General features: G+C 32.5%; 1 protein-coding gene across 1 annotated transcript; it reads right to left on the bottom strand.

Annotated features, from left to right (window-relative positions):
• Positions 1 to 265: 265 nt before the first annotated feature.
• LOC134686160 (glucose dehydrogenase [FAD, quinone]-like) lies at positions 266 to 11,157 on the bottom strand (the record flags this gene model as incomplete). The annotated part of the gene is given in 4 exon segments (XM_063545833.1): positions 266 to 467; positions 2,654 to 2,781; positions 4,387 to 4,431; positions 10,788 to 11,157. Coding segments are annotated over 4 exon segments (395 nt in total), but the record flags the coding sequence as incomplete, so codon positions are not given.
• Between the last annotated feature and the right edge of the window lie 671 nt (positions 11,158 to 11,828).

The raw sequence follows: 11,828 nt of genomic DNA, 5'->3' as shown, positions 1-11,828 counted from the left end.
TGTAAAGGAATTTGTCTAACATCTTCAAATTGGTATATCTTGAACCTAATCTTAATAAATATGTTAGCCAGGTTGTTTGAAAAATATAAAGATCGCCATAAAGAAAAAAATAGATAGAAGACACCCAAGAAACACATACACAATCAGACATGTTAATTTCTTTTGTGTTTTTGATTGTTTTGTTTTTTGTTTGTTTGTTGGGATTCTATTTTGGGGGAGAGGACTTATGATATCATATAGAGTGTTAACTTTTCTTACCTTATCCTTGAATCCTAGGAATGCTTTTGACTGTGGTTCCGTAAAGTAATTCCAATCAAACTCTTTATAACGCAGGAAAGAAGAAAGAAGAGGGATGTCTACATTTGGAATTCTATCCTCCTCCCCTCCGGCCTCTAAAACAAGGACTTTAATGCCAGGATCCTCTGAAAGACGATTAGCGAGCACCGACCCTGCTGTTCCGCCACCAACTAAGAAATACAAAAGGCACTTCCTAAAGTATGCTTGTTTAAAATGAAAAATTAACATTACTGACACTACTATAGTTACGTGTTAAATAGATGTTGTCTAAGCCGCCAAACAATATTCCTGCGCCTTTATGCATTTTGCAAAAATAAACGACTTGTATAAATTTCGAGATTGTCGGCGATGAAATATTTCAAACAATAGTACTTAACTTTGACGTCTTAACCTTAAGCACAGGGCATAATAAACAATATACGGATTTCTGTCGAGCACTCTTTCATATATGCGCAACTTCAATTATTTTACGTTGTTCGATAAATATTTAAGGTTATTCTGGTCATATTATTTGTATTAAAAGTATGAAAAAAGTAACCAATCTGTTATAAATAAAATATTGGCCTGCTTGATAATATCATTAACCCCTATTTCAGCATTCGTTGTCCAAAATACAAATCTAGAGTGCTAGCATAACATGCATAAGGCTGCTTAACTGCCTAAAAAATCATGTTTAATGTAAAATAAGCTATTTCTTTTATTTTCAATCAATAGTATCAAATTGAGAATGGAAATGGAGAACAATCCGACCATTGAACAGACAACAGCTGAAGGACGCCAACATGTCCTCAATGCAGCGAGAAATTCCCGCATCCAGAGGCGTCCTTCAGCTGTCCCCTAAACAATTCCAAAACTAAATCATTTGAAATTGAATTAAAAAAAGCATAGCACAATACGAATACAATACTGCAAACGTAAGAGAATGAGAAAGAAAAGAAGACATGATAATTAATAACATTTGTATTGCAGTAAATATCATCATAGCTCAAAATAAATAATTTCACGAGAAACTTACACCATGCAACCATTTGGGGAAAATGGAAAAGAACAAAAAAAGCATCTTGATATTATAACATACTAGTTACAATTTAGTAAGTGTTGAGTAAATGTCGCTAATGACGTACTTGGTTGGTAAACAATGAACCGTTTCTGCTGTTATAATTAAACAATGTTTGCAATTAATATTATATACTGTAATAGTCTTGGCATCCGTCAAAATCCGGGACATTAATTAGCAGCATTGTTCTAGTTGAATAGCAAATCTTTTTTTGTGTCAGGTTAATTGCCTTTACTGTTTCAAGTATACAGTATACTAAAAGATATGTTTCATAAATAAACTGACTACCTGACTACCTAACTCCAATAATTCAAAGATTAAAGACACTGGAAGGGATATGGTGCAATGCCTATATTTATAAATATCTACAAAGTAATTCTTTAATGTGTATCTTATATCTAAAACAATCCATATGTCAAAAAAATAAAATCTGGTGTAATTGCCAATGATACAAGTTTACATCATATATTCATGCCTCGTTCACACGTACCTTAAATACGAATAGAATTCGAATCGAATGCGACTCGAATTCGCTAATCGCGTGCACACACTCTTCTTTTTTAATTCGAATTGATTCGAATTCGCCAATTCGAATAAAATAATTCCCATTATTAATCCGAATTAAAAGTTAACGTCGTTAGGACAGTAAAGCTAATTTGATGCGCATTTCAATTCAATTAGAATTGACGTAAGGACGTTTTATGTAACGTTTCGAATGCAAATTAAACTAATTCGAATTAGTTAAAGCGAATCGAATTCGAACTACGTGTGAACTCAGCACAAATGACGTATAGACAACAACTACTAGACTTAGTAAAGGTTTTCATAGGGCCTTTAACAAAGAGTAAGACCCTTACCCACATAGTAAGCTATAAAATTCAACGAAATGACAAAAATGAAATAATTCAAACGAGAAAACTAACGGCATGATTCATGTACAAAAATATTGAGCGACATAAAAAAAAAATGGCATACAACACCATCAAACATCCAATAGTAAAACTATTGCTTTAATTAAAGTCCTGTTTTAGCTGTGCGAATGTATTTGTTAATGAAATGTTTCCACTGCACGTCATTAAATGACGTGCAAATATCAATCAATGTTTTACATTCGTCATGTTTAGGCCGTTTATAGCTGACTATGCGGTATGGGAATTACTCATTATTGAAGGCCGTAATATGACCTACAGTGTTAATATATTTGTCACATAGTTTCTCATGGAGTATTGTGTCATCGACAATCGTACCACATCTTCTCAGTCTTTTGATTAAAAAAAAACTCTAATTAAGAGTACTTACTTATCACGAAGTCATATGTACCATTGATGTGTTCTACTATTGCATATCCAACACCTACTGTATGGACATACACGACACCAAATAGTCCAACGAAAAGTCCTAATAAAATCCACCATGCTATGGTACCTCTACAAATTAATATCAAATTTATGATTGTTTCACATTGAATTCAGAAAATTAAGTTATACTAGTGAAAGAAAGGACGATGTACATAAGTGGTGATGCATAGCTGTTTCACGTCCAGTGCATGACGAAATAAATGTATATTCCGGACGAGAACGTGCTGTGTAGTAGACTGACCAGCTGAGCAGGATTTGTAAGTGCTGCTTATAAAGGTTAAAGTTCGTAGGAAGACATGTCACAATATCCGGACATATCTCTGGGCCGACATTTCTCTTACTCCTTAATGTCGCATGCTCAGCGGAGAAGTGGATTATGCAAATTTAAAGTCTTTTTTTTACCCGGCTGGTGTCCGAACCAACGATTTTCCGCACTGGATTCGAACTTGCTACCACGAGACAACTAATGCGGTTCATATGACTAAGTACATGTTAAGGGCTATTGAGAACAGAGATACTTTGTCTTATCTTCTGTGGTTTGGAGATATTATTTTTGGGTATTTTTGGTTAATTTTTTTATATTTTTGGTCACTTGATTTCCGGCTTTGGATTTTTACATTCTGCTGTTTTTGATTTTTGAAATCAACGACTAATAAAATGTTTAGAATCATCCTAAGTACTGACTTTTTTCTACATGCAGACAAATATTCGGCATACAATTTTTTAGTGTTTTGAATGCTAAATAATAACCTAGATTAACAGAATGACCTAAAAGCTGAACATACATGAATTTAGTGATATTTGTGAATCAAGGTAATGACGAGACGAACAATGTTGCAGAAATTATGTCACTGTTCTCAAGTGTAAACCATATACTACAAATACGGGTGACGACTTAGACTTTGACTGCAAGTGTTCTGTATGCAAAATGGAAAAATCTTTTTTGCATCAAACTTTATTAATCTTCCTTTATCTAATGAACGCTAAATATTAAAAGAACAGTATTCGTAATGCTTCGATTTTTGAAATGTTGAATTTTTCTACTCTTATCTTGGTCAGAAATTGATATGCCCAACCTATGAAAGTAGAGAGGCATTGTGTTTTTCGGTCTGTGCGTCCGTTTATTCATTTCTCACGCTTCAGTTTAAAGATATTGGACAATGCCAAATTTGAGTTTTTATCCCAATTTCACGGTCCACTGAACATAGACAACGATAGTGCGAATGGGGCATTCGTATACTATAGACACGTTCTTGTTTGAATACATTCTAGCTGACGCTAAATAAATTAATTCCTTAGATGGATGTTGTAATGTAGTAACATTTCAAGTTTACTATCTAACGATTTTAGATATAAGAAAAACCGAAATTAATAAAGAGCAGGCGGAGTTTTACAGAAAGGAGTACACATGACAACAAGTGCAGAATAAGAGGCAAAAATTACAGAAACAGCGAAAATGAGGAAAAAATAAAGACTAATGGAGTGTTGAAATAAAATGAACAGAGAAAAGTTGTCAATATGAATACGGGAAAAGGAAAATTCGCAATAAAGAATTTCAGAATTAAGAAACGACGGACACCCTATATACCCTAACGATGCCATTTTTGATGTTCAAACGTTGATTGGCTAACATGGAAGAAGTCGAAGGAATACTGGTTTGATTCTGAAACCTACCTTGATGTTCGCACAGGATGGTGGATGTTTGCTGCAGTTATAAATCTGAAAATCCGAAAGACAGAAACATTAAAAAAATATATTTCTGAACTCATTTAAAAAAACAAAACAAATATACTGTACACCTTGTTCTGGAGAAAACAATAAATATTGATTTCGAACCAATTTTTCTAATTTTGATCTTATGCTTTTACCCCATTTTAGTATATTGACACCTCTTCCGTTGTCAAAACTTTTGATTTTGAAAAAGTTGTTATTCCATTTCTCTTGTATGCGGTTGACAATGAGTAAAGGTTCATGCTTCTTAAATAGCTTGACTCCTCAATTTTAAGCTACTGATAGAAAGAGAACAACACAAATTGTGCTTTGGACGAGTTATTTATACACTAAAATTGAGAAAGGAAATGGGGAATGTGTCAAAGCGACAACAACACGACCATAGAGCAGACAACAGCCGAAGGCCACCAATGGGTCGTCAATGTAGCGAGAAACTCTTGCACCCGTAGGCGTCCTTCAGCTGGCCCCTTATCATGTATACTAGTACAGTGATAATGGACGTCATACTAATATACACCGAATTATACACAAGAAACTAAAATTTAAAAATCGAACAAAACTAACAAAGGCCAGAGGCTCCTGACTTGGGGTACATATAAAAAGGTTACTCAATTATTATTTTTAATTTCAACTTTATGAATTGGTTAGTTTATGTGTTTTCGAGTGGTTTTTTTTAGTGCGTTGTTGCTGTAAATCAAATTATCAGTATGATGTGTTTTATTATAGTTAAATTTGTTATTGAGAGCAATGATCTTGTTCTTTTCGCCATTTTATCATCATTGCATGTCTTACATCTTTAAGATATTCTTTGCTTACGTCAATACTTCTATTAAATTATAAATGAAATAGAGATTATGTAATTTTCTGAAATATGAGATCATAAAATTTGTTATACCGGTTCCATGCGATTAGAATTTGAATCTATACTATACATTCTCGACGTCTTGAAAGTTTAACCGAAGGCAACACTCGCACCCGCAAAGTGTTTTCATATAAGTTGCAATAGCTTGTTTTTCCAATCCACTATAAATAGATATATTTAAATAAATGGTGACATTACTTCTAAAAAGAGGGATAAGGGAAAAGCAGGGTATTTTGCAGAGTTCGAAACGTTGAAGATCAATAAAATATCCTTTAAAATGATTGAGTAGGAAATATCTAAGGCAGTGTCCTGCTTATACAAATCATAGAAGATTGTAATGGATGTTAAATGTCACCACTATTTTAGTATGTAATCGTTTTTCATAGCTTTAGTAATATAACTTAAAATGGAAGAGGGGTGGTAATTTTCGAAGTCTTTCTCTTTTTCGACTGCCATTGAAAAGCAATCTTTTATTAGAAAAGTATACTAATTATTCCAAGAGTGTAAAAATACATCATGACAACTATTTGTATATATGTATTTTGCATATTTCTTGAAAAGAAAGTACGTTATCTAATCTTTCGATATTGCAGTTTTAATTTTTACTCAAATATTTATCTTTTTTCACAACATGAATTAACTTTGCATGCAGTTTTATGTTGCTTTAAAATGAATTCGGTCTTAAGTCAGGTCTATTTCAGAATTGTTCCAAGGTTAACTTTCTGATTACTTGTCAAAGATAGACATGATATATTTCTCTAGGAGAAACTGATGACGTCAATTGGTAAATAAATACGCGGGAAAAAAATAATCAATCAGCTGCTGCTAATTAAATGTTAAAAAGTGCAATTGCACTGAAGTATCTCAAAGATTTTTTATATGTGAATAATGATGGATGCTTGAAATTTATTAATATGTACAATGAAAACCCATTCATAGTAACTACACGACAGCAAGGAAATAAGTGGACGTACAGTTATTCTAATGACTAATAGAGCAAAAACAAAAAGCGGCAAAAAAACAAAGACAAATAAGTAGGTTTATTTATCTATATTGTTGTTAATTATAACTATCAATAATAAAATCACGGATTTATATACGTAATATCTAAATGAGAAATTTGGATTAAAATCCCTAAGCGCCAGAAAAGGTAAAATTTGTCATTCATCTGAGTCCGCTTGCTGGAACACTAGTTGCGGTACGTCTAAACACCGACTTAAGGGTTAGAACTGAGATTAAAACCAAACGTAAAATAGCATCCAGAAATCTTTTGAAATCAATAACTCTGGATGAAAATAGATTTTTAAGATAGAATACTTGAACAAAAATGCGTTTGATTGATGTAAAAAAAAATAGTATAAATAAAATGAGTGATTTTATTTTCATGTGTGGTGTTCTTCCCGCTGGTAGCAGATTTTTTTTTATTTACTTTGACGCAAGAAGATAAAAAAGACCAACCAAAACAACACAAAAAAAAAACCAACCACATCATTCTGGCATAGTACCAGGTAGTTTGAATCAAATATATATATAAACAAAAAAAAGTTCATAGCAAATCTTAATTTTGTTTATTTCATCAATAAAAAAAAAAATATTCAACAAATGTATGAGCTCAGAATCCCCGGAAGGGAAAGCATTTGTTTGGTTTCTAGATACTTAATGGCTTAATGGCTTAATATAATTGTTAATAAGTGACTCAAAGTATATATTTTGTTTGTTTAATGGATAAGTGATCTGTTATTCGTTTATATATTGTATAGTATAGAGTAACTTAAAGCAAGCGAAAAGCCATTTCTTTTCTTTAATGTTATAATCTTGATGAAATTGTCGGTAAATTAGAGATGAATCGATATAATTATGTTATCAGCTGGTAAAGGTGATATTTATAGAAAGCAACTGTTATGTTTACAAATATTCTTGGCAATTACCAGAAAGAAATAGTTTTCAGATGTCAACGACTGTTACGCAGAATTTCTTTTTCAAAATGGTAAAGACTTAATTATAAACATATATCGGCGAATGACGTATGCCTATGGTAATGACCACAAAACGATGATTTAGAGTTGTTTGCTTAACGTCCAGTTGCAAATATTTCTTGCATATTGAGGACGAAAGACCATGCAGTATGATTAAAAGTAGTTTCTGCAATCAGGAATACGAAAGGATGTACATTTGGACTGCCAGTGGAAATTAAGTAAATGCTAAATAGGGACAAACAAGTTGCCTTGCAATATTCCTACGGGCCAATGAGATAGTTGTTGCGATAATTCTTTGCCGTACAGAAAGTGTGATATTCGCCCTGGAATGGAAATCTCATTTAAATAACGCCATTAATCCAAACGAACGGACACGTGTTTTTTTAATATAAGATGTAATTTAAATTAGGCCAATTCAAATTAAGAGGCTTTTTAAAGATAACAAATATAAGAAGTAGATGTATGAGTGCCAATGAGATAACTCTCTAACCAAAGTCGCAATTAGTAAATAGTCAACTATTATAGGTCAAAGTATACGGCCTACAACACGGAGACTAGGCTCATATCGAATAGCAAGTTATAAAGAACCCCAAAAATACCAAGTGTAAAACAATTCAAACATGAAAACCAAAGGTCTAATCTATATAAAAAACGGGAAACGATATTAAGCCCATACCCATAGATATGCTTGGAATGTTTATATAAAGAAGTTACTGTCAGTGAGTAAGTACATTACTGAAACATGAATGATTTGAAATATATTTAAACTTGTGTATCAAAAATCTATTAAGCCAAGGAAATATCAATTTCAAACTTAAGCTTAATCCTGCAGAAAAGGATTATCCCAATTAAGTGTTTTCCTACAGAATACAAGAAGCGAGTGACCCCCCCCCCCCCCCTTTCCCCCACACACACACTTAATCATCCTTGTGGTATCCGTTGCAAGAATATTGGATTATACGTGAAATTAATAAAGAAAAAAAATTAACTGCATCAATTTATTTCGATGTGCGTTATTTTTTCTGTTATTTTTTTTGTTTTTTTTTATCTAAAAACGAACTTAAAGTTTTAAAACTGCTATCTTCTATTTAATTTTTACGATTGCCGTTGGAATACATTTTCTTTGAATTATTGTTACAGCTGCTTCACTATACTACAAGTGAAATTTAGAGTAATAATAAATTACATAAAATTCAACTTGAAAGAAGATTAATGTCGTGTAAAAAATAACACCTTCAACTTTCCAAGTATTTCAAGGAAAATACGTTCGTGTCATAAATAAAGTATGATGATACCTTCAATATTGGATGACCTGCAAGCAGTGCAAACTATGTCAGTAAATTCAAAATTGCATTGCAATCTTCATCGTATTTGCTTCTTCTTGTCGATGAAGAATGAGGATTGAGTGTTAAAAACAATTTGTTCCATCTACACTATAAGAATAAGGAAATGTCTATTAAAATAACATATGCACTGTTTTAATTTATCCTTAGATTAGTACCCCGCCCTCTTTTTCACATGTTCATAAGCTATTTCATTTATTCAGCAATCAATCTACAGAATTCATTTACATCAATACTGAAATATGTGCCCTTCAAATGAAAATCTGATAGAACTCATACAAACACATAAAACGTCCATTGTCCATAAAATAACTTATAAGTTGCATATGATTTGAGGCAACATTCCGATGATTGGATATCTAATCCGTGTTCTGATATTTATCAGAAATATTTTCATTTGTCATTCAGATAATTGATACATATGTTCATACCTTAAAATAACCACACATACAGTGTTGAATCTATTTGTTTGATATAAACATGATACATGACGTGTGGAAATTATACTAGTGATTAAATGTACAATTTTTTTGTCATCCGCGTTTCGAAACGCAACCCCCGGTTCGAAAATTCACCTTGGGTAAAACATTTGTATTCAATGATTCCCCAGCTTGATGATTAACTTACATGTATCCGTCTTACATATATGTATATATATATATACAACTCGTCTAAACATCAACCCAACAATGTTAGATCTGTAAATTTGCTTTCGCAAATTTTTGGTTCTTCCCTCGCCGGGATTCGAACCCATGCTACTGTGATATCGTGACACCAAATATATATATGTATATAAAAGAAGATGTGGTATGATTGGCATTGAGACAACTGTTAAAGAGAGACCAAAATGACACAGAAATTAACAACTGTAGATCACCGTATGGCCCTCAACAATGAGCAAAGCCCAAACCGCATAGTCAGCTATAAAAAGGGGGGATAGGACATTTATCGTGACTCCGGGATCGGGTGTTTTTAAGCTCGGGATTTCGGGATTTCCCCTTTCGGGATCTGGAAATTCTTTATTTGAATGTCGGGACCTCAGGATTTCGTGTTTTTAAGCCCGGGATTTCGGAATCAGGACCCCTCTTTCCCCCCTCCCCTTCATAAATTAAAGGCCCCGAAATGATAACGTAAAACAATCGAACGAGAAAACCAACGGCCTTATTTGTATAAAAAAAAAATAATCTTGTATTGTTTTGAATAAGACTTTATAGCCAGCTCAAAACATGACAGTCGTCCAGAACATGCATGACATATTTGCTACTGGACGTTAAGCACATTTTGATCAATCAATGAAATATGAAAAGGATAAGTTTAAATAAAAGTAGTGTGCTTGTGTTAAAAGGTTGTTAATTATTTATATCTTAAAGGAAAAAATATCTGTAAACTTTTTTTAGAACTACATGTAGTGAGACAACTTGTATACAATACATACACAACATTGTATGGCAAACCCATCATCCATGATTCGTTGATAATTTACAAGAATACAAAAACTAACCGAGAAACGGTTCTATGAAAATCAAATACAGTTTTTAAAAACAATTTCGGTGCAAAAAGTATTAATATCGGAAAGATCTTTGATTAGCTGAAAAATTTCTTAGAAATTCTACTTTTTAGAATTGATCTATAATTGTAATGATATAATATTATTTACTTATTTTCTTACCTTTGCCAGATTTTTCAGCATACATTAAGTGTCTTAAAAAACTTACAAACATATCTATAGACTAAAATTCTTGAAAACGTTGTGAGTAAAATTTTTCGAAAGAGAGGACAAATGAGAAAAAAAATTATATGACTGGAAATTCTAAATTCTGGAAAGACTAGCTGTAGTTCATCAACACGAATTTGCATTTGATTTTAACTAATACATGGCCTAGCATGCATATTACGAATTGTCAAAAATCACCAACATGCATTGTTGCATATCCATTTATTATGTCCTCTTTGAAAGTCTTAAAAAAATAATAAGATAATGAAAAATTGTCCATAAAATCCGTAGAACTCGTGTTTGGTCGTGTTAAAAATGCTCATAACGTACATATGTGTAAATAGTTGTTTGTAAACATGGTAAATCGACATCACAATCATGCACTAATGCTTTGAACTACAGTTATATATAAAAAAAATCAATCTTAAATAAATTAAACTAAAACTTACCGAACATCATTTCCTGGCATTTTCTAACTCATTTTTATAACGAAAATATGAAAAAATGAAATCACAGTTAAAATCCTAACTTCATATGTCTCCCTGGGTCGGTGCTGCAATGACGAAATCTTTTATCATAATAGATTATTGTTTGTATACATTTGTAACAAGGAAAACATGTAAATAAACAAAGAAGAACCGACAATAAGTAAACATTGCTATAGAACAGATACACCACTCTAATTCAACAGCAATCGGTGTGTGCTTTGATGTCAGCTGTTCCCATCAATTGATTGATCTATAATTCCTAAAAGTATAGACTATATAATATATATCTTGAATCACCGGCATCCATCAAAGCTCACCTGAAAGGCGAAATCATTTACTTATCAATTCGCATATGTTTTTTTTATTCTTATATTAGATTCTGATTAACCTGCTATCAGTTCATAAGGATGCTATCTATCTTTTAACAGCGTGATAATTGTTACGCAATGAACTCTGGGTAATGTGGTTATGAACGGAAACAAATATTCAACAATCTTAATTTCTGAAGTTTTAATGGATATCTCTTTAAAAGAGGGACGAAATATACCAAAGGGACAGTCAAACTCATAAATCGAAAACAAACTGACAACGCCATGGCTAAAAATTAAAAAAAGACAAACAGAAAAACAATAGTACACATGACACAACATAGAAAACTAAAGAATAAACAACACGAACGTTAATTTGCGAATAAAGCATAACATATGATTTGTTCTAATGAGATTTTGAAACTTACGAATAAGACGTTCATATTTGAATATTGGAAACATTCAACCATAATAATTAGATAGAGGTGAACAACTTAAAAATAATCAGTAAGGAAATATAAGCATTCGTACTGCCTAGGTAGTCGTTCCGCTAAACCACAAGCCCAGGTGGTCGTGTGGTCTAGCGGGACGGCTAAGTGCAGGCGATTCGGTGTCACGATATCTCAGTAGCATGGGTTCGAATCCCGGCGAGTGAAGAACAAAAAAATTGCTACAGCAAATATACAGATCTAAC

Source organism: Mytilus trossulus, chromosome 10, assembly GCF_036588685.1.
Source record: "Mytilus trossulus isolate FHL-02 chromosome 10, PNRI_Mtr1.1.1.hap1, whole genome shotgun sequence".
NCBI lineage: Eukaryota > Metazoa > Mollusca > Bivalvia > Mytilida > Mytilidae > Mytilus > Mytilus trossulus.
The sequence above is the reverse complement of the archived record's forward strand: the minus strand, read 5'-3'. Positions and strand labels throughout refer to the sequence as shown.